The 24,204-nt window shown below is 44.3% G+C and overlaps 1 protein-coding gene across 3 annotated transcripts in view; it reads right to left on the bottom strand.

Annotated features, from left to right (window-relative positions):
- LOC135545704 (5-hydroxytryptamine receptor 4-like) overlaps nucleotides 1-24,204 on the bottom strand; it is a 179,121-nt gene that overhangs the window by 59,804 nt on the left and 95,113 nt on the right. For 2 of the 3 annotated variants that reach the window (XR_010456492.1, XM_064973509.1), the window contains exons 4-5: nucleotides 14,089-14,289; nucleotides 3,140-3,293 (exon numbers count right to left, since the gene is read on the bottom strand). Coding sequence is in view for 2 of the 3 variants with exons in the window: in XM_064973509.1 (XP_064829581.1) it covers nucleotides 3,140-3,293; nucleotides 14,089-14,289 (355 nt within the window). In the remaining variant the exon portion in view is untranslated. The remainder of the gene's footprint in view (nucleotides 1-3,139; nucleotides 3,294-14,088; nucleotides 14,290-24,204) is intronic. The other variant, XM_064973510.1, reaches the window with a different exon arrangement.

Genomic DNA, 24,204 nt, shown 5'->3' with positions numbered 1-24,204 from the left:
GATCTTCTGTTGAATCTGACAATTAATCTTAATGGTTGTACAGACGTCTCAAATAAAACTGTGAAGGACCTCGGCATTACTCTGGACCCTGATCTCTCTTTTGAAGAACATATCAAGACCATTTCAAGGACAGCTTTTTTCCATCTACGTAACATTGCAAAAATCAGAAACTTTCTGTCCAAAAATGCAGAAAAATTAATCCATGCTTTTGTCACTTCTAGGTTAGACTACTGCAATGCTCTACTTTCCGGCTACCCAGATAAAGCACTAAAGAAACTTCAGTTAGTGCTAAATACGGCTGCTAGAATCCTGACTAGAAACAAAACATTTGATCATATTACTCCAGTGCTAGCCTCCCTACACTGGTTTCCTGTAAAACAAGGGCTGATTTCAAGGTTTTACTGCTAACCTATAAAGCATTACATGGGCTTGCTCCTACCTATCTCTCTGATTTGGTCCTGCCGTACATACCTACACGTACGCTATGGTCACAAGACGCAGGCCTCCTAATTGTCCCTAGAATTTCTAAGCAAACAGCTGGAGGCAGGGCTTTCTCCTATAGAGCTCCATTTTTATGGAACGGTCTGCCTACCCATGTCAGAGACGCAAACTCGGTCTCAACCTTTAAGTCTTTACTGAAGACTCATCTCTTCAGTGGGTCATATGATTGAGTGTAGTCTGGCCCAGGAGTAGGAAGGTGAACGGAAAGGCTCTGGAGCAACGAACCGCCCTTGCTGTCTCTGCCTGGCCGGTTCCCCTCTTTGCACTGGGATTCTCTGCCTCTAACCCTATTACAGGGGCTGAGTCACTGGCTTACTGGGGCTCTCTCATGCCAGCCCTGAAAGGGGTGCGTCACCTGAGTGGGTTGATTCACTGATGTGGTCATCCTGTCTGGGTTGGCGCCCCCCCTTGGGTTGTGCCATGGCGGAGATCTTTGTGGGCTATACTCAGCCTTGTCTCAGGATGGTAAGTTGGTGGTTGAAGATATCCCTGGTGTGGGGGCGGTGCTTTGGCAAAGTGGGTGGGGTTATATCCTTCCTGTTTGGACCTGTCCGGGGGTGTCCTCGGATGGGGCCACAGTGTCTCCTGACCCCTCCTGTCTCAGCCTCCAGTATTTATGCTGCAGTAGTTTGTGTCGGGGGCTGGGTCAGTTTGTTATATCTGGAGTACTTCTCCTGTCCAATTCAGTGTCCTGTGTGAATCTAAGTGTACGTTCTCTAATTCTCTCCTTCTCTCTCTCTTTCTCTCTCTGAGGACCTGAGCCCTAGGACCATGCCCCAGGACTACCTGACATGATGACTCCTTGCTGTCCCCAGTCCACCTGGCCGTGCTGCTGCTCCAGTTTCAACTGTTCTGCCTTATTATTATTCGACCATGCTGGTCATTTATGAACATTTGAACATCTTGGCCATGTTCTGTTATAATCTCCACCCGGCACAGCCAGAAGAGGACTGGCCACCCTACATAGCCTGGTTCCTCTCTAGGTTTCTTCCTAGGTTTTGGCCTTTCTAGGGAGTTTTTCCTAGCCACCGTGCTTCTACACCTGCATTGCTTGCTGTTTGGGGATTTAGGCTGGGTTTCTGTACAGCACTTTGATATATCAGCTGATGTAAGAAGGGCTATATAAATAAATTTGATTTGATTTGTTTTCATATGATCAGCAGCGGGAGGTGGGTTTTACTGTTTCAACCATTGTTTTCATATGAGCAACAGTGGGAGGTGGGCTTTACTACTTCAATCATTGTTTTCATATGAGCAGCAGTGGGAGGTAGGCTTTACTACTTCAATCATTGTTTTCATGAGCAGTAGCAGGAGGTAGGTTTTACTGCTTCAACCATTGTTTTCATATGAGCAGCAGTGGGAGGTAGGTTTTACTGCTTCAACCATTGTTTTCATATGAGCAGCAGTGAGAGGTGGGTTTTACTGTTTCAACCATTGTTTTCATCTGAGCAGCAGTGGGAGGTGGGTTTTACAACCATTGTTTTCATCTGAGGTGGGAGGTTTTTACTGCTTCAACCATTGTTTTCATCTGAGCAGCAGTGGGAGGTGGGCTTTTCACTACTCATTGTTTTCATCTGAGCAGCATTGATTGTTTTCATCTGAGCAGCAGTGGGAGGTGGGTTTTACTGTTTCAACCATTGTTTTCATCTGAGCAGCAGTGGGAGCTGTTTCAACCATTGTTTTCATCTGAGCAGCAGTGGGAGGTACTGGTTTTACTGAGCAGCAGTTCAACCATTGTTTTCATCTGAGCAGCAGTGGGAGGTGGGTTTTACTGTTTCAACCATTGTTTTCATCTGAGCAGCAGTGGGAGGTGGGTTTTACTGTTTCAACCATTGTTTTCATCTGAGCAGCAGTGGGAGGTGGGTTTTACTGTTTCAACCATTGTTTTCATCTGAGCAGCAGTGGGAGGTGGGTTTTACTGTTTCACCATTGTTTTCATCTGAGCAGCATTGTTTTCAACCATTGTTTTCATCTGAGCAGCAGTGGGAGGTGGGTTTTACTGTTTCAACCATTGTTTTCATCTGAGCAGCAGTGGGAGGTTTTTACTGTTTCAACATCATTGTTTTCATGTTTTCATGAGCAGCAGTGGGAGGTGGGTTTTACTGTTTCAACCATTGTTTTCATCTGAGCAGCAGTGGGAGGTGGGTTTTCATCTGAGCAGCAGTGGGTTTTACTACTTCAACCATTGTTTTCATCTGAGCAGCAGTGGGAGGTGGGTTTTACTGTTTCAACCATTGTTTTCATCTGAGCAGCAGTGGGAGGTGGGTTTTACTACTTCAACCATTGTTTTCATCTGAGCAGCAGTGGGAGGTGGGTTTTACTACTTCAACCATTGTTTTCATCTGAGCAGCAGTGGGAGGTGGGTTTTACTACTTCAGTATCATATCCTAGACACAGATTCAATCTCAGTCTGCTGGGAGGTGATCCTCTGAAACAGGTAGCATGTGCCCTATAGCACATGGAACAGATCTTCACTAAAACCCTTTTGGTTGTGTGTCCTTGACGTCATATGGAATTAGTTACAATATAGGTAGCACAGTCAAAACAACACGTTTCATTTTACCTTGTTTTACTGCATGGTTTGTCAAAAAATTTGCAGTGTATACACACATAAAAACAGAAAATAGTTTTAACTCACCAAATGGTCTATTCCAATACTGTTCCATCCTTGCATAATGGGTAGAAAGGATATAAAGGTGGGGATTACCCAGCATCCTCCTAACATTAGAGCCACTCTCAGTGATGTCATCTTCTTCCTGTAGACCAGCGGCTGGCAGCAGATGGCATAATACCTAGAGAAGAAGAGGATACACTTCTAAGGAAGATTCCATATCGGAAATAGATATGATTATATTTAATGCAAGCTTTTCATTCAGTGGACAAAATCCGGGTCAACAAGTGTATCTTGCACCTGAAATTGACACCTTGTTAAAACCACATGATCCTTGTGAGAAACACAGATAAAAGGTATATTTGTGATCTCAAAGGGTTTGATGTTGCTATCTGAGATCTTTTTAAAGCTGTGCTTATCATGTTCAGAGCGTAGCTGAGAGATTTGCTTAATCTTGGACATTTTCAACATCAAACATCTCTACCTCTTCTCTGGGAAAGTGATATTAGAGTGTACTTTTCATGATCATTAAATTATTTACAACGGGCAAAAAAATCCCTGAAATGGCGTCAGTCACAAATTGCTACTTGACTTGGCTGAACCCTCTGTCTGTGGAGCTTGAGAGGTTAATGTCCCAGAGGCCTCACTTGACTTGCTCTTCCTCTTTCAGGGACTTCAGGTTACTATGGCAACGTGAACACACAGCAACCAGGTCGACGCTCTCATTGTTGACGGGATTGCTTTCTGAGTGGTATTTAAATGATCGTTGACGTTTGACAGTTCAATTAATTCCTATTCCACTAAACAAAAAAACCCTGATATCGATCATTTCTTGCGTACGCTGACACCATTTCACTGTGTAAAATGACACAGACAATCCTACACAATGGATGGGGATTAGCTGAAACATCACATGAATAGTCACAACAGGATCACGGCGATGGCTGCCCGGTGGTGGGTATTGGTCCCCAGGTTGTCATGTCAGCTTTGATACGCAATGGTTATAAAGTGGTAAACCTCTCCCTCTCTGCATAGCCTGGTCTCAGATCAGTTCTGTCTTGTCAACTCCTATGGTCGTTGTCAAAGGAAGAAGACTACTTTCCCACTCTTCCAGAATGGACATCCCAATGTAGTCGCTTTCCCCTGGCCTCGGTGTTACATTCCTGGCATGGGTTCCACACACCGTGATTTCTCATGGCAAGAAAGGGGCTGCCTACTGTAGCCCATTGCAGCCTGTATCACTGTACCACAGCCTATTGCCGCCCATTGCAGCCCATTGCAGTCTGTATCACTGTACCACAGCCTATTGCCACCCATTGCAGCCCATTGCAGTCTGTATCACTGTAACACAGCCTATTGCAGCCCATTGCAGTCTGTATCACTGTACCACAGCCTATTGCAGCCCATTGCAGCCTGTATCACTGTACCACAGCCTATTGCAGCCCATTGCAGCCCATTGCAGCCCATTGCAGCCCATTGCAGCCCATTGCAGCCCATTGCAGCCCATTGCAGCCCATTGCAGCCCATTGCAGCCCATTGCAGCCCATTGCAGCCCATTGCAGCCCATTGCAGCCCATTGCAGCCTGTACCACAGCCTATTGCAGCCCATTGCAGCCCATTGCAGCCCATTGCAGCCCATTGCAGCCCATTGCAGCCCATTGCAGCCCATTGCAGCCCATTGCAGCCCATTGCAGCCCATTGCAGCCCATTGCAGCCCATTGCAGCCCATTGCAGCCCATTGCAGCCCATTGCAGCCCATTGCAGCCCATTGCAGCCTGTATCACTCTACCACAGCCTATTGCAGCCCATTGCAGCCTGTATCACTGTACCACAGCCTATTGCAGCCCATTGCAGTCTGTATCACTGTACCACAGCCTATTGCAGCCCATTGCAGTCTGTATCACTGTACCACAGCCTATTGCAGCCCATTGCAGTCTGTATCACTGTACCACAGCCTATTGCAGCCAATTGCAGCCCATTGCACCCTGTATCACTGTACCACAGCCTATTGCAGCCCATTGCACCCTGTATCACTGTACCACAGCCTATTGCCACCCATTGCAGCCCTTTGCAGTCTGTATCACTGTACCACAGCCTATTGCCACCCATTGCAGCCCGTATCACCGTACCACAGCCTATTGCAGCCTGTATCACTGAACCACAGCCTATTGCAGCCCATTGCAGTCTGTATCACTGTACCACAGCCTATTGCAGCCCATTGCAGTCTGTATCACTGTACCACAGCCTATTGCAGCCCATTGCAGTCTGTATCACTGTACCACAGCCTATTGCAGCCCATTGCAGTCTGTATCACTGTACCACAGCCTATTGCAGCCAATTGCAGCCCATTGCACCCTGTATCACTGTACCACAGCCTATTGCAGCCCATTGCACCCTGTATCACTGTACCACAGCCTATTGCCACCCATTGCAGCCCTTTGCAGTCTGTATCACTGTACCACAGCCTATTGCCACCCATTGCAGCCCGTATCACCGTACCACAGCCTATTGCAGCCTGTATCACTGAACCACAGGCTATTGCAGCCCATTGCAGTCTGTATCACTGTACCACAGGCAATTGCAGCCTATTGCAGTCTGTATCACTCTACCACAGCCTATTGCAGCCCATTGCAGCCTGTATCACTGTACCACAGGCAATTACAGCCCATTGCAGTCTGTATCACTGTACCACAGCCAATTGCAACCCATTGCAGTATCTATCACTGTACCACAGCCAATTGCAGCCCATTGCAGCCTGTATCACTGTACCACAGCCCATTGCAGTCTGTATCACTGTACCACAGGCAATTGCAGCCCATTGCAGTCTGTATCACTGTACCACAGCCAATTGCAACCCATTGCAGTCTCTATCACTGTACCACAGCCAATTGCAGCCCATTGCAGCCTGTATCACTGTACCACAGCCCATTGCAGCCCATTGCAGTCTGTATCACTGTACCACAGGCAATTGCAGCCCATTGCAGCCCATTGCAGTCTGTATCACTGCAAATTGCAGCCCATTGCAGCCCATTGCAGTCTGTATCACTGCTAATTGCAGCCCATTGCAGTCTGTATCACTGTACCACAGCCTATTGCAGCCCATTGCAGCCTGTATCACTGTACCGCAGCCCATTGCAGCCCATTGCAGCCCATTGCAGCCCATTGCAGCCCATTGCAGCCCATTGCAGCCCATTGCAGCCCATTGCAGCCTGTATCACTCTACCACAGCCTATTGCAGCAAATTGCAGCCTGTATCACTGTACCACAGCCTATTGCAGCCCATTGCAGTCTGTATCACTGTACCAAAGCCTATTGCCACCCATTGCAGTCTGTATCACTGTACCACAGCCTATTGCAGCCCATTGCAGTCTGTATCACTGTACCACAGCCTATTGCAGCCCATTGCAGCCCATTGCAGCCTGTATCACTGTACCACAGCCTATTGCCACCCATTGCAGTCTGTATCACTGTACCACAGCCTATTGCAGCCCATTGCAATCTATCACTGTACCATAGCCTATTGCAGCCCAATTCAGCCCATTGCAGTCTGTATCACTGTACCACAGCCTATTGCAGCCTGTATCACTGTACCACAGCCTATTGCAGCCCATTGTAGTCTATCACTGTACCACAGCCTATTGTAGCCTGTATCACTGTACCACAGCCCATTGCAGTCTGTATCACTGTACCACAGCCCATTGCCACCCATTTCATCCCATTGCAGTCTGTATCACTGTACCACAGCTATTGCAGCCCATTGCAGCCTGTATCACTGTACCACAGCTATTGCAGCCCATTGCAGTCTGTATCACTGTACCACAGCTATTGCAGCCCATTGCAGCCTGTATCACTGTACCACAGCCTATTGCAGCCCATTGCAGCCCATTGTAGTCTGTATCACTGTACCACAGCCTATTGCAGCCTGTATCACTGTACCACAGCCCATTGCAGTCTGTATCACTGTACCACAGCCTATTGCAGCCCATTGCAGTCTGTATCACTGTACCACAGCCTATTGCAGCCCATTGAAGCCCATTGCAGCCCATTGCATGCTGTATCACTGTACCACAGCCCATTGCAGCCCATTGCATGCTGTATCACTGTACCACAGCCCATTGCAGCCCATTGCATCCTGTATCACTGTACCACAGCCTATTGCAGCCCATTGCATCCTGTATCACTGTACCACAGCCCATTGCACCCTGTATCACTGTACCACAGCCCATTGCGCCCTGTATCACTGTACCACAGCCTATTGCAGCCCATTGCAGCCCATTGCAGCCTATATCACTGTATCACTGTACCACAGCCCATTGCAGTCTATCACTGTACCACAGCCCATTGCACCCTGTATCACTGTACCACAGCCCATTGCACCCTGTATCACTGTACCACAGCCTATTGCAGCCCATTGCAGCCCATTGCAGCCCATTGCACCCTGTATCACTGTACCACAGCAGCCCATTGCAGTCTGTATCACTATGCCACAGCACCACAGCCCACCATGTCTTCAGGGCACTACTATGCTTACTCTCGCTGTCACCCTTCATGACTCAGAGAGATGTTAGTGAGGGCATTTCATATTTCATTGCAGGTCAACTGAACTGGAGCCACCAACTGTTAACAACATCAATAAATAAGGAGAGCACCTGATCGGTCAGACTGCTGCAAAAAGCTGACACATTAGAAAGAAGCCTATTGCCACCCATTGCAGCCTGTATCACTGTACCACAGGCAATTGCAGCCCATTGCAGCCTGTATCACTGTACCACAGGCAATTGCAGCCCATTGCAGCCCATTGCGGTCTGTATCACTGCCAATTGCAGCCCATTGCAGTCTGTATCACTGTACCACAGGCAATTGCAGCCCATTGCAGTCTGCATCACTGTACCACAGCCTATTGCAGCCCATTGCAGTCTGTATCACTGTACCACAGCCTATTGCAGCCCATTGCAGCCCATTGTAGTCTGTATCACTGTACCACAGCCTATTGCCACCCATTGCAGTCTGTATCACTGTACCACAGCCTATTGCAGCCCATTGCAGTCTGTATCACTGTACCACAGCCTATTGCCACCCATTGCAGTCTGTATCACTGTAACACAGCCTATTGCCACCCATTGCAGCCTGTATCACTGTACCACAGCCTATTGCAGCCCATTGCAGCCCATTACAGTCTGTATTACTGTACCACAGCCTATTGCAGCCCATTGCAGTCTGTATCACTGTACCACAGCCTATTGCAGCCCATTGCAGTCTGTATCACTGTACCACAGCCTATTGCAGCCCATTGCAGCCTGTATCACTGTACCACAGCCTATTGCAGCCCATTGCAGCCTGTATCACTGTACCACAGCCTATTGCAGCCCATTGCAGTCTGTATCACTGTACCACAGCCTATTGCAGCCCATTGCAGTCTGTATCACTGTACCACAGCCTATTGCCACCCATTTCATCCCGTTGCAGTCTATCACTGTACCACAGCTATTGCAGCCTGTATCACTGTACCACAGCCTATTGCAGCCCATTGCAGCCCATTGCAGCCCATTGCAGCCCATTGCAGCCCATTGCAGCCCATTGCAGCCCATTGCAGCCCATTGCAGCCCATTGCAGCCCATTGCAGCCCATTGCAGCCCATTGTAGTCTGTATCACTGTACCACAGCCTATTGCAGCCTGTATCACTGTACCACAGCCCATTGCAGCCCATTGCAGCCCATTGCAGCCCATTGCAGCCCATTGCAGCCCATTGCAGCCCATTGTAGTCTGTATCACTGTACCACAGCTATTGCAGCCCATTGCAGTCTGTATCACTGTACCACAGCCTATTGCAGCCCATTGCAGTCTGTATCACTGTACCACAGCCTATTGCAGCCCATTGCAGTCTGTATCACTGTACCACAGCCTATTGCAGCCCATTGCAGTCTGTATCACTGTACCACAGCCTATTGCAGCCCATTGCAGCCTGTATCACTGTACCACAGCCTATTGCAGCCCATTGCAGTCTGTATCACTGTACCACAGCCTATTGCAGCCCATTGCAGTCTGTATCACTGTACCACAGCCTATTGCAGCCCATTGCAGTCTGTATCACTGTACCACATCCTATTGCCACCCATTTCATCCCGTTGCAGTCTGTATCACTGTACCACAGCTATTGCAGCCTGTATCACTGTACCACAGCCTATTGCAGCCCATTGCAGCCCATTGTAGTCTGTATCACTGTACCACAGCCTATTGCAGCCTGTATCACTGTACCACAGCCTATTGCAGCCCATTGCAGCCCATTGTAGTCTGTATCACTGTACCACAGCTATTGCAGCCTGTATCACTGTACCACAGCCTATTGCAGCCCATTGTAGTTTGTATCACTGTACCACAGCCCATTGCAGTCTGTATCACTGTACCACAGCCTATTGCAGCCCATTGCAGTCTGTATTACTGTACCACAGCCTATTGCAGCCCATTGCAGCCCATTGCATGCTGTATCACTGTACCACAGCCCATTGCATCCTGTATCACTGTACCACAGCCTATTGCAGCCCATTGCACCCTGTATCACTGTACCACAGCCCATTGCACCCTGTATCACTGTACCACAGCCCATTGCGCCCTGTATCACTGTACCACAGCCTATTGCAGCCCATTGCAGCCCATTGCAGCCCATATCACTGTATCACAGCCCATTGCAGTCTGTATCACTGTACCACACCCCATTGCACCCTGTATCACTGTACCACAGCCCACTGCAGCCCATTGCAGTCTGTATCACTATGCCACAGCACCACAGCCCACCATGTCTTCAGGGCACTACTATGCTTACTCTCGCTGTCACCCTTCATGACTCAGAGAGATGTTAGTGAGGGCATTTCATATTTCATTGCAGGTCAACTGAACTGGAGCCACCAACTGTTAACAACATCAATAAATAAGGAGAGCACCTGATCGGTCAGACTGCTGCAAAAAGCTGACACATTAGAAAGAAAATAGTGCCAGGCCAGAGAGGCATCTTCCATCAGTTTTGTACTCAGAAGACGATGATATCTTGTGAGCCTGCCCTGTATTGCTTGAGTAATGAGTGTATTATGGCTCTGAAACAGCATGACTTCATTAATAACATGTTTGTGAGTCTAGGTTAGATGGAGCATGGTTGTGTACGTGCACTGCGCCACTTCTTGTCTCACCTAGCCAAAACCGAGGCTGTCTGTCAGAAGGCCAGAAGCCGTGTGGTTTGTTGACACCAGGCCAACCTTCTACATCTGTTCACCTGGCTTATTAAGCTAACTTTGGCCACCAATAACTACTTACAACAGAGCCTCAATGGAAAACAGATGGATCAACAAACCAGGTACTAAAACTTCAATTCCATGTGATCCAGAATTCTGCTGTTAGTAAATCGGATTTAAGAGTTTTAACAATCCATCGTTCATTTGAAATGTTCCTTCTGGTCTTACGCTGGAAAAGGCCCGCTGGACAAAAACTGGTTGAATCAACATTATTTAGACATCATTTCAACCCCCCAAATCTATGTGATGATGTTGAATTAACTGAAAGGATTTGCAAAAAGTCATCAACGTAAAGGCATTTAGTATTTCTTTCACCCAACTTTTAACCTAAATCCAATTTACATTGAATTCACAACTCAACCAAATGTAAATCAAAACTAGACGTTGAACTGACGTCTGTGCCCAGTGGGGGGTGGGGGGGGGGGGCATTATAGGAACTTGTGTAAAACTAAATTCCAAGTTCTGCTGGCACCGCACAAATGTACATTATGGAGATGTTAACCTGAAGGCAAATGAAAAGCAGACATCTGTGCTGTAAGAGCAGAGACCAAAACGTCTACGAACACTTTATTTCAACCCTGTTTTATGAAAAACAGATTGTCCATTCAGGGTCACTGCGCATTCTTTCCCTTTTTAAATCCACCACTCTTAGCAAACCAGTACTGCCTTTCTATTTATCTGTACAGAGATACAGGATTTACTGGAAGACATCTCCATTAAGAACGCACATCAGCCTTTTTATACTCTTAGATAAAAGGTGCTATCTCGGGGGGGAAAAAGGGTTCTACCTGGAACCAAAAAGGGTTCCCCTATGGGGACAGCCGAAGAACTCTTTTGGAACCCTTTTTTTATAGGAGTGTAGCCCTCACTGTAGCTATTTTGAATCCTTTAAGTTTGTATTCCCTCAGAGACAAATGAATGGCTGTATGTCCTGAGGCTTTTCTCTTTCTTTCTCTTGGCCAATGTCAAGGCCTTACTGTCACAGTAATATGTGGTACCAGAAAGACGACATATCGATAATAAAGTACAAGGTATATTGGTTTTTAGGAGGAACAATACAATTTGCATGTTCAAAAAGTAATGTTACACGGCCAATCCCTGGAAATGACTGATTCTTCTTCTGCATTACGATAGCAGCCACCATGTACTGTACTTACCACAAATTCCTGGTTTTGCTAAGTTTGCTGTATTATACATTGCTCTCCGTTACTCTTTTGGCATTATTGGCATTAGCACAGTATACATGATCCCAATTCTAGCTCCAAGAAGCTGGCAATTTGAAAAAAATGTAAAAGTAGCTTGTGCTGATTTACTGGCACATTGAAGCATGTTGCACGCAGTCAGTGGATAGCGGTAAAACAATGACATCATATCTGAATTTTGCCATCTTTATGCACGATCGCCACTGTTCTAGAAAGAGTATGGCTGTCTGAGCATGTGCAAAAATGCGAGACTAATAGTATACAGGGAAGCACAGAGAGCAGGGATGTGTGAACTGATAACATCAGTTCATCTACTATTCAACTGCAAGACCCAAAATCATTTGGTGGCTCATTGAAATTCCTATTAAAAAAAAACACAACAAGAAGGACAAGAAGACCGTTTGGAGAACACCACAATGACTCCAACCTACAGTAAACACACCACACTTTCTACAACACCGACGAATAGAATTTGAACATTTAAAGTTGAGGGGCAGATTAGAAATATGAGATGACAGAGCCACTTGGATTCAGGGCAGTCCATGTTTTACACCATTGACATAGCTCAAATTGTTTTATGCACTAACTGACTGCCCAAAGGACTGGCAGGCGAGAGACCATTTTTGTTGCATGTTTCTTCCTCATTGTAAACACTTGGAATGGTAAATGGGTTGTGAAAAAGCCAAAAATGAGCCTCCTGCAAGATTCATGATTGTAATAACTGTCTGCTAGCGGTCGTAGCTTACTGGAACTTCTAGTGCCTGACGCACGCAACTATTAATCCACACACTGGAGGAAAACGTACTTCCCTTCACTGAGGATTGAGGAACAAAACAATGAATAAATGGAACATCTCACCATTCATTCGTAAATAATAAAATCCAATTTTCACCTTAAACACAATTATATTTCATATACACTCATATCTCTAGGGAATGGTGTCGTCTCTAGGGAATGGTGTCGTCTCTAGGGAATGGTGTCGTCTCTAGGGAATGGTGTCGTCTCTAGGGAATGGTGTGGCTCTCCCAAAAATATGTGGACGGCAAAATTCCATCCTCCACTAACATTAATGAAGAGCTGTCAGTGGTTTAAACTTAAAACACTTCTCTTCTCTGGGCTAAGAGAGGTGGAGAGAGAGAAAAAAATGAGAGAGGGAGAGAGAGAGGAAAAGGCTAAATCCTCTCCTTTTCTCTCTCTCCCTCTCTTTCTCTCTCCGTCCTACTGTCTGGCCCTATGACCCCGGTAAGAACCATTATTATTGTAACATTGCTTTCATAATAATAACTGCAGGGGACGGAGTGACGCAATCCTATCTATCGCTGCACTCAGAGCTCAGTTGCCGTAAACCGGCCCCCTCTGTTGATAGAATTCACCAATACTTAGCTCAGCATGGAAAGCACTTTGAACGAACTAGCTACTCTGCAATGCAGTGGAAGTCATGCATCCTATAGTTGTGTATGGTTAGAATCCTGAAAAGCCCATTTATGCTTGATTCAGAGGTGTGGTCAGAGGCTCCATATGGAGGGTGTGATCAATTGTGGAGCCTCCGGAGGCATGCAGAGGCCAACTTAAGCTCTGTACCACATCGCCGCGTCCACACAAATTTTGTAACAATGTGGAAGGCTCTGTATAGCTTCGCATTGACATGATTGGTTGAAAGTAGGTGGGGGCGGGATGTCCTGTATAAACACAAATTCACTTCCTTGACAAATTCCTTCCTTCACAACAGCTCTGCTCAACAGGTCTGCACTGGTCCTTGAAGCACAATGAGTATGAATGCCCTGACTACAAAGGCCCTCTCACTGTAAATGCTGCACGGCCAATGCAGGCGTCAGATTGACCATGCAGATATTACGCTGACATGTTATCCACCATTTTACGCAAAACCAGGATTTTCCCAGCAGCTTTTTACAACACATATTAATGCATTGATTAATATTTTAATGCATATTATTCCTGTAATTCTTTAAAAGCATTCTCTCTTCATTTCCCATTCATCATCAGACTCATTAATCATTTTAATGTGGACAATAAGGATGATAATTAAAGAGGGTCTTCACTACAGAGGAAATGACATGTAAATCATTTCATTTATGGCACATTGTGTCTCTCCACACTGCAGCCAGTCAGTTACTAGTGCTACTTACACACTCTGCACAAGTGTTGCTCTCCATCCACATCATTGAATAACACTACAATTTCATCTTTTGCAGCAAGGCAAGACCAAGAACACACTGGTCTGGTGGGAGAGCTGATGCATTGGGTGTTCTGATGTGAGCCCAGCAGATGTATTATGTTATCATAAAGCTGGTCTCATACAGTAGCCCTCGGCATCTTGGTAAAGTCAATTACAGGAAGTGCCATCATAAATCAGTTAATTAAATAGCATGTTAAAATGTGTTGATAGTGTTAGTATGAAATACTATATCTACTGACTACATGTTGACTGGAAGTATCTTTCCAAGCCAGGTGTTCAGCAGTGGTGCTTACCTGTCCAAGGCTATGCAACACAGGTGTAATATGGAGGCTGTTGTTAACAGAACATCTAGAGATGTTCGGACCAGGCAGAAGGTTTCTCCATAAATCCAGTTCTGGTGGATCAGCTCGATGGCACCAAACGGCATCACCAGCACCGACACCATCAGGTCTGCAAAGGCCAGCGATACTATGAAGTAATTGGTCTTGATTTTTCTGGGGGAGAAGTGGAATGAGAAGTCTCTTATTGACTAATATAATATATATATATATAAATATATATATAAATATGATTGCCATTGTTCACTTGAATCATAGGTGTATCATGTGGTAGAATGTATCGTCGCTGTTGGATGAAAACCTCCTAACTCCACTTTTGCCAAAAATACAGACGTAGTGTAACGAGTTTCTTCTAACTCCTTCTCTGACGAAGAGGTGGAACAAGGATCGGACCAAAATGCAGCGTGGTTAGTATTTAATCATCTTTAATGAAGATGAAACACGAACAATACAAAACAACAAACATGGAAAAACCGAAACAGCCGTATCTGGTGCAACAAACACAGAGACAGGAACAATCACCCACCAACACACAGTGAAACCCAGGCTACCTAAATATGGTTCCCAATCTGAGACAATGACTAACACCAGCCTCTGATTGAGAACCATATCAGGACAGACATAGAAATAGACAAACAAGACATCCAACATAGAATGCCCACTCAGATCACACCCTGACCAACCAAAACATAGAAACATACAAATAAACTATGGTCAGGGTGTGACACGTAGGCTATATGAAAGCAGTAACCCCTCAATGTACTCTGAACATTTCATGACTATTTGACCAAAAACGTTTACTCAAAATACTGTAGCTTTTGAAGTTTTGGAATTGTATGTTCGTTAATGGAAAAATGTGGTCTTTTAATCTAATTTCCTGAAAAGTGTCTGTTTTGGAGATGAGGTTTTCATCCGATGGCGACAGTATGGTAGAGGCATACTGTGAAAAAAATATGAAATCAATCAGAACACACTGAACAGAGCATACTGTCGACTAGTGGTAAATGCACATAAACATACCACTTTATAGGCATGTCAGAGTCTGTACTGAAGTATGTACTAAACAACAACCATTTTTGAAGGACCTGTTACCCATGATAAGAAGATAATAAGAAGAGGTGAGAAGGAGAGAAAAGAGAGAGAGAAGACGGAGGGAGTGAGGGAGGGAGAGAGACAGAGAGAGAGAAGACGGAGGGAGTGAGGGAGGGAGAGAGACAGAGAGAGAGAAAGAATCATTGATGTAGAGCCACCGGGTGAGCCTCTGGTGTGGCGGCGTCCCCACTCTCAGTCTATTTGATAAAGACCAGAGCCATGGGCCATTAATGACTAATACAACTCTGGGTGAGGACACCACTCAGAGCCCGCTCAGCTAAAAATAACTGACTGAGAACAGCTAACGGCTGTTGAATCAAATCACGTTGTGATTTCACGAAAACATGCAATAAAAGTTGTCTAACAGCTGTCTGTTAACAACATGCTTTCATGTTGAGCAGAACATATAAAACATGTTCAACCCACTGGCTTTGACTCAAAACTGGATGGACTGTCGAATGAATGGAAGATCATGTTTGCATTGATGCAAAGGAAGTAAATACATCTGAATTTTTAAACATAAAAAGCTATATCATCTTGTCAAAGGGAGGGTATATTACTGGAAACGTTGAAGGTTTACCAGTAAACTACCAGAATGTTGGTATCTTTCAAGGATTTTATGTAATCTATCACAGTACATCTCGTGGCCCTATTAAGTGCTTCAGATTATAACAGCGTTGTCAATATGTATCTGCTGTCAATGTTTTGGACAAGTTGGACAAGTTGCAGAGTTAATTTTAAAAAATCACATTGTTGATGCTTTTTTTAAATTAATTAGGCAAAATGTGTGTTGAACCAGTGACTGGATAAGGATGAGGAGAGAGAGAGAGAGAGAGAGAGAGAGAGAGAACATGGCAAAAACAGGTTTAGATTGATAGTGTGGCATGATGAGGCAATTCAATGTGTCAATGTCAATAAGGTCATTTCCAGTTTTCCAGTTTGCTAATCAAAGCAAGTCACAGAGGTTGTCCAAATATAGGCCTGGCTCTGTGGCTCTGCCTCCAGCTGCACAATGTCTTCAATTATGGCGAAGCTGTCCTATGACAACTCTCATTTTACAGATGGCTGTAACAGGTGTGCTATTGAAAGGGAAATTGGTGATTGCTGATGAATTCCCCAGTGTATAGTGGTGGAGGTACTGCTTCACATCGCTGTTATTCTGAACTGCTGGGAAGTCTTGGTGGGCAGTGTAATGGCAAACTGGGGTTTGATGTGTGTGAAGTGTGTGGTAATGAAGTATTTCATTATCAGAGATCCTATCAACAGAACAGATGTGAGATCTTTTGGGGGCTGAACATGTTAATGAATGGAGATTTGGTGATAACATTACCCGGTGCTGTCAATTCCTGTGTGTGTGTGTGTGTGTGTGTGTGTGTGTGTGTGTGTGTGTGTGTGTGTGTGTGTGTGTGTGTGTGTGTGTGTGTGTGTGTGTGTGTGTGTGTGTGTGTGTGTGTGTGTGTGTGTGTGTGTGTCGTGTGTGCATGCGTGTCTGGGCTAAACTTTAATTGTCAAGGTTACTTAAAATCTGAGGCTGAAATAATGTCACTATTTCCAACTTGACATGTCTCACTATGGAATACTGTCACTCTCTAACTCTACATGTTTCCCTATGGAATACTGTCACTCTCTCTAACTCTTCATGTCTCCCTATGGAATACTGTCACTCTCTAACTCTACATGTCTCCCTATGAAATACTGTCACTCTCTCTAACTCTACATGTCTCCCTAATGGAATACTGTCACTCTCTAACTCTACATGTTTCCCTATGAAATACTGTCACTCTCTCTAACTCTACACGTCTCCCTATGGCATACTGTCACTCTCTAACTCTACATGTCTCCCTATGGAATACTGTCACTCTCTATCTCTACATGTCTCCCTATGGAATACTGTCACTCTCTCCAACTCTACATGTCTCCCTATGGAATACTGTCACTCTCTCTAACTCTACATGTCTCCCTATGAAATACTGTCACTCTCTCTAACTCTACATGTCTCCCTATGAAATAATGTCACTCTCTCTAACTCTACATGTCTCCCTATGGAATACTGTCACTCTCTAACTCTACATGTCTCCCTATGAAATACTGTCACTCTCTCTAACTCTACATGTCTCCCTATGAAATACTGTCACTCTCTAACTCTACATGTCTCCCTATGAAATAATGTCACTCTCTCTAACTCTACATGTCTCCCTATGAAATACTGTCACTCTCTCTAACTCTACATGTCTCCCTATGGAATACTGTCACTCTCTAACTCTACATGCCTCCCTATGGAATACTGTCACTCTCTAACTCTACATGTCTCCCTATGGAATACTGTCACTCTCTAACTCTACATGTCTCCCTATGGAATACTGTCACTCTCTAACTCTACATGTCTCCCTATGGAATACTGTCACTCTCTAACTCTACATGTCTCCCTATGGAATACTGTCACTCTCTAACTCTACATGTCTCCCTATGGAATACTGTCACTCTCTCTAACACTACATGTCTCCTATGGAATACTGTCACTCTCTCTAACTCTACATGTCTCCCTATGGAATACTGTCACTCTCTAACTCTTCATGTCTCCCTATGGAATACTGTCACTCTCTAACTCTACATGTCTCCCTATGGAATACTGTCACTCTCTAACTCTACATGTCTCCCTATGGAATACTGTCACTCTCTCTAACTCTACATGTCTCCCTAATGGAATACTGTCACTCTCTAACTCTACATGTTTCCCTATGGAATACTGTCACTCTCTCTAACTCTTCATGTCTCCCTATGGAATACTGTCACTCTCTAACTCTACATGTCTCCCTATGGAATACTGTCACTCTCTAACTCTACATGTCTCCCTATGGAATACTGTCACTCTCTCCAACTCTACATGTCTCCCTATGGAATACTGTCACTCTCTCTAACTCTACATGTCTCCCTATGAAATACTGTCACTCTCTCTAACTCTACATGTCTCCCTATGAAATAATGTCACTCTCTCTAACTCTACATGTCTCCCTATGGAATACTGTCACTCTCTAACTCTACATGTCTCCCTATGAAATACTGTCACTCTCTCTAACTCTACATGTCTCCCTATGAAATACTGTCACTCTCTCTAACTCTACATGTCTCCCTATGAAATAATGTCACTCTCTCTAACTCTACATGTCTCCCTATGAAATACTGTCACTCTCTCTAACTCTACATGTCTCCCTATGGAATACTGTCACTCTCTCTAACTCTACATGTCTCCCTATGGAATACTGTCACTCTCTAACTCTACATGTCTCCCTATGGAATACTGTCACTCTCTAACTCTACATGTCTCCCTATGGAATACTGTCACTCTCTAACTCTACATGTCTCCCTATGGAATACTGTCACTCTCTAACTCTACATGTCTCCCTATGGAATACTGTCACTCTCTAACTCTACATGTCTCCCTATGGAATACTGTCACTCTCTCTAACACTACATGTCTCCCTATGGAATACTGTCACTCTCTCTAACTCTACATGTCTCCCTATGGAATACTGTCACTCTCTCTAACTCTTCATGTCTCCCTATGGAATACTGTCACTCTCTAACTCTACATGTCTCCCTATGGAATACTGTCACTCTCTAACTCTACATGTCTCCCTATGGAATACTGTCACTCTCTCTAACTCTACATGTCTCCCTATGGAATACTGTCACTCTCTAACTCTACATGTTTCCCTATGGAATACTGTCACTCTCTCTAACTCTTCATGTCTCCCTATGGCATACTGTCACTCTCTAACTCTACATGTCTCCCTATGGAATACTGTCACTCTCTAACTCTACATGTCTCCCTATGGAATACTGTCACTCTCTCCAACTCTACATGTCTCCCTATGGAATACTGTCACTCTCTCTAACTCTACATGTCTCCCTATGAAATACTGTCACTCTCTCTAACTCTACATGTCTCCCTATGAAATAATGTCACTCTCTAACTCTACATGTCTCCCTATGGAATACTGTCACTCTCTAACTCTACATGTCTCCCTATGAAATACTGTCACTCTCTCTAACTCTACATGTCTCCCTATGAAATACTGTCACTCTCTCTAACTCTACATGTCTCCCTATGAAATAATGTCACTCTCTCTAACTCTACATGTCTCCCTATGAAATACTGTCACTCTCTCTAACTCTACATGTCTCCCTATGGAATACTGTCACTCTCTAACTCTACATGCCTCCCTATGGAATACTGTCACTCTCTAACTCTACATGTCTCCCTATGGAATACTGTCACTCTCTAACTCTACATGTCTCCCTATGGAATACTGTCACTCTCTAACTCTACATGTCTCCCTATGGAATACTGTCACTCTCTAACTCTACATGTCTCCCTATGGAATACTGTCACTCTCTAACTCTACATGTCTCCCTATGGAATACTGTCACTCTCTCTAACACTACATGTCTCCCTATGGAATACTGTCACTCTCTCTAACTCTACATGTCTCCCTATGGAATACTGTCACTCTCTCTAACTCTTCATGTCTCCCTATGGAATACTGTCACTCTCTAACTCTACATGTCTCCCTATGGAATACTGTCACTCTCTAACTCTACATGTCTCCCTATGGAATACTGTCACTCTCTCTAACTCTACATGTCTCCCTAATGGAATACTGTCACTCTCTAACTCTACATGTTTCCCTATGGAATACTGTCACTCTCTCTAACTCTTCATGTCTCCCTATGGAATACTGTCACTCTCTAACTCTACATGTCTCCCTATGGAATACTGTCACTCTCTAACTCTACATGTCTCCCTATGGAATACTGTCACTCTCTCCAACTCTACATGTCTCCCTATGGAATACTGTCACTCTCTCTAACTCTACATGTCTCCCTATGAAATACTGTCACTCTCTCTAACTCTACATGTCTCCCTATGGAATACTGTCACTCTCTAACTCTACATGTCTCCCTATGGAATACTGTCACTCTCTAACTCTACATGTCTCCCTATGAAATACTGTCACTCTCTAACTCTACATGTCTCCCTATGAAATAATGTCACTCTCTCTAACTCTACATGTCTCCCTATGAAATACTGTCACTCTCTCTAACTACATGTCTCCCTATGGAATACTGTCACTCTCTAACTCTACATGTCTCCTTATGGAATACTGTCACTCTCTCTAACTCTACATGTCTCACTATGAAATACTGTCACTCTCTCTAACTCTACACGTCTCCCTATGGAATACTGTCACTCTCTAACTCTACATGTCTCCCTATGAAATACTGTCACTCTCTCTAACTCTACACGTCTCCCTATGGAATACTGTCACTCTCTAACTCTACATGTCTCCCTATGGAATACTGTCACTCTCTAACTCTACATGTCTCCCTATGGAATACTGTCACTCTCTAACTCTACATGAATCCCTATGGAATACTGTTACTCTCTAACTCTACATGTCTCCCTATGGAATACTGTCACTCTCTAACTCTACATGTCTCCCTATGGAATACTGTCACTCTCTCTAACACTACATGTCTCCCTATGGAATACTGTCACTCTCTCTAACTCTACATGTCTCCCTATGGAATACTGTCACTCTCTCTAACTCTACATGTCTCCCTATGGAATACTGTCACTCTCTAACTCTACATGTCTCCCTATGGAATACTGTCACTCTCTAACTCTACATGTCTCCCTATGAAATACTGTCACTCTCTCTAACTCTACATGTCTCCCTATGAAATAATGTCACTCTCTCTAACTCTACATGTCTCCCTATGGAATACTGTCACTCTCTAACTCTACATGTCTCCCTATGGAATACTGTCACTCTCTAACTCTACATGTCTCCCTATGAAATACTGTCACTCTCTAACTCTACATGTCTCCCTATGAAATACTGTCACTCTCTCTAACTCTACATGTCTCCCTATGAAATAATGTCACTCTCTCTAACTCTACATGTCTCCCTATGAAATACTGTCACTCTCTCTAACTCTACATGTCTCCCTATGGAATACTGTCACTCTCTAACTCTACATGTCTCCCTATGGAATACTGTCACTCTCTCTAACTCTACATGTCTCACTATGAAATACTGTCACTCTCTCTAACTCTACATGTCTCCCTATGAAATAATGTCACTCTCTCTCTAACTCTACATGTCTCCCTATGAAATACTGTCACTCTCTCTAACTCTACATGTCTCACTATGAAATACTGTCACTCTCTAACTCTACATGTCTCCCTATGAAATACTGTCACTCTCTCTAACTCTACATGTCTCCCTATGAAATACTGTCACTCTCTCTAACTCTACACGTCTCCCTATGGAATACTGTCACTCTCTCTAACTCTACATGTCTCCCTATGGAATACTGTCACTCTCTCTAACTCTACATGTCTCCCTATGGAATACTGTCACTCTCTAACTCTACATGTCTCCCTATGGAATACTGTCACTCTCTAACTCTACATGTCTCCCTATGGAATACTGTCACTCTCTAACTCTACATGTCTCCCTATGGAATACTGTCACTCTCTCTAACTCTACATGTCTCCCTATGAAATACTGTCACTCTCTAACTCTACATGTCTCCCTATGGAATACTGTCACTCTCTAACTCTACATGTCTCCCTATGGAATACTGTCACTCTCTAACTCTACATGTCTCCCTATGGAATACTGTCACTCTCTCTAACTCTACATGTCTCCCTATGAAATACTGTCACTCTCTCTAACTCTACATGTCTCCCTATGGAATACTGTCACTCTCTCTAACTCTACATGTCTCCCTATGGAATACTGTCACTCTCTAACTCTACATGTCTCCCTATGGAATACTGTCACTCTCTAACTCTACATGTCTCCCTATGGAATACTGTCACTCTCTAACTCTACATGTCTCCCTATGGAATACTGTCACTCTCTCTAACTCTACATGTCTCCCTATGGAATACTGTCACTCTCTCTAACTCTACATGTCTCCCTATGGAATACTGTCACTCTCTCTAACTCTACATGTCTCCCTATGGAATACTGTCACTCTCTCTAACTCTACATGTCTCACTATGAAATACTGTCACTCTCTCTAACTCTACATGTCTCCCTATGAAATAATGTCACTCTCTCTAACTCTACATGTCTCCCTATGAAATACTGTCACTCTCTCTAACTCTACACGTCTCCCTATGGAATACTGTCACTCTCTAACTCTACATGTCTCCCTATGAAATACTGTCACTCTCTCTAACTCTACACGTCTCCCTATGGAATACTGTCACTCTCTAACTCTACATGTCTCCCTATGGAATACTGTCACTCTCTCTAACTCTACATGTCTCCCTATGGAATACTGTCACTCTCTAACTCTACATGTCTCCCTATGGAATACTGTCACTCTCTAACTCTACATGTCTCCCTATGGAATACTGTCACTCTCTAACTCTACATGTCTCCCTATGGAATACTGTCACTCTCTCTAACTCTACATGTCTCCCTATGGAATACTGTCACTCTCTCTAACTCTACATGTCTCCCTATGGAATACTGTCACTCTCTCTAACTCTACATGTCTCCCTATGGAATACTGTCACTCTCTAACTCTACATGTCTCCCTATGGAATACTGTCACTCTCTCTAACTCTACATGTCTCCCTATGAAATAATGTCACTCTCTCTAACTCTACATGTCTCCCTATGGAATACTGTCACTCTCTAACTCTACATGTCTCCCTATGGAATACTGTCACTCTCTAACTCTACATGTCTCCCTATGAAATACTGTCACTCTCTCTAACTCTACATGTCTCCCTATGAAATACTGTCACTCTCTCTAACTCTACATGTCTCCCTATGAAATAATGTCACTCTCTCTAACTCTACATGTCTCCCTATGAAATACTGTCACTCTCTCTAACTCTACATGTCTCCCTATGGAATACTGTCACTCTCTAACTCTACATGTCTCCCTATGGAATACTGTCACTCTCTCTAACTCTACATGTCTCACTATGAAATACTGTCACTCTCTCTAACTCTACATGTCTCCCTATGAAATACTGTCACTCTCTAACTCTACATGTCTCCCTATGAAATACTGTCACTCTCTCTAACTCTACATGTCTCCCTATGAAATACTGTCACTCTCTCTAACTCTACATGTCTCCCTATGGAATACTGTCACTCTCTCTAACTCTACATGTCTCCCTATGGAATACTGTCACTCTCTCTAACTCTACATGTCTCCCTATGGAATACTGTCACTCTCTAACTCTACATGTCTCCCTATGGAATACTGTCACTCTCTCCAACTCTACATGTCTCCCTTTGTAATACTGTCACTCTCTAACTCTACATGTCTCCCTATGAAATAATGTCACTCTCTCTAACTCTACATGTCTCCCTATGAAATACTGTCACTCTCTCTACATGTCTCCCTATGGAATACTGTCTCTAACTCTACATGTCTCCCTATGGAATACTGTCACTCTCTAACTCTACATGTCTCCCTATGGAATACTGTCACTCTCTCTAACTCTACATGTCTCCCTATGGAATACTGTCACTCTCTAACTCTACATGTCTCCCTATGGAATACTGTCACTCTCTAACTCTACATGTCTCCCTATGAAATACTGTCACTCTCTCTAACTCTACATGTCTCCCTATGGAATACTGTCACTCTCTAACTCTACATGTCTCCCTATGGAATACTGTCACTCTCTAACTCTACATGTCTCCCTATGGAATACTGTCACTCTCTAACTCTACATGAATCCCTATGGAATACTGTTACTCTCTAACTCTACATGTCTCCCTATGGAATACTGTCACTCTCTAACTCTACATGTCTCCCTATGGAATACTGTCACTCTCTCTAACTCTACATGTCTCCCTATGGAATACTGTCACTCTCTCTAACTCTACATGTCTCCCTATGGAATACTGTCACTCTCTCTAACTCTACATGTCT

Source organism: Oncorhynchus masou, chromosome 9 (assembly GCF_036934945.1).
Source record: "Oncorhynchus masou masou isolate Uvic2021 chromosome 9, UVic_Omas_1.1, whole genome shotgun sequence".
In the NCBI taxonomy this organism is placed as follows: domain Eukaryota; kingdom Metazoa; phylum Chordata; class Actinopteri; order Salmoniformes; family Salmonidae; genus Oncorhynchus; species Oncorhynchus masou.
The sequence above is the reverse complement of the archived record's forward strand: the minus strand, read 5'-3'. Positions and strand labels throughout refer to the sequence as shown.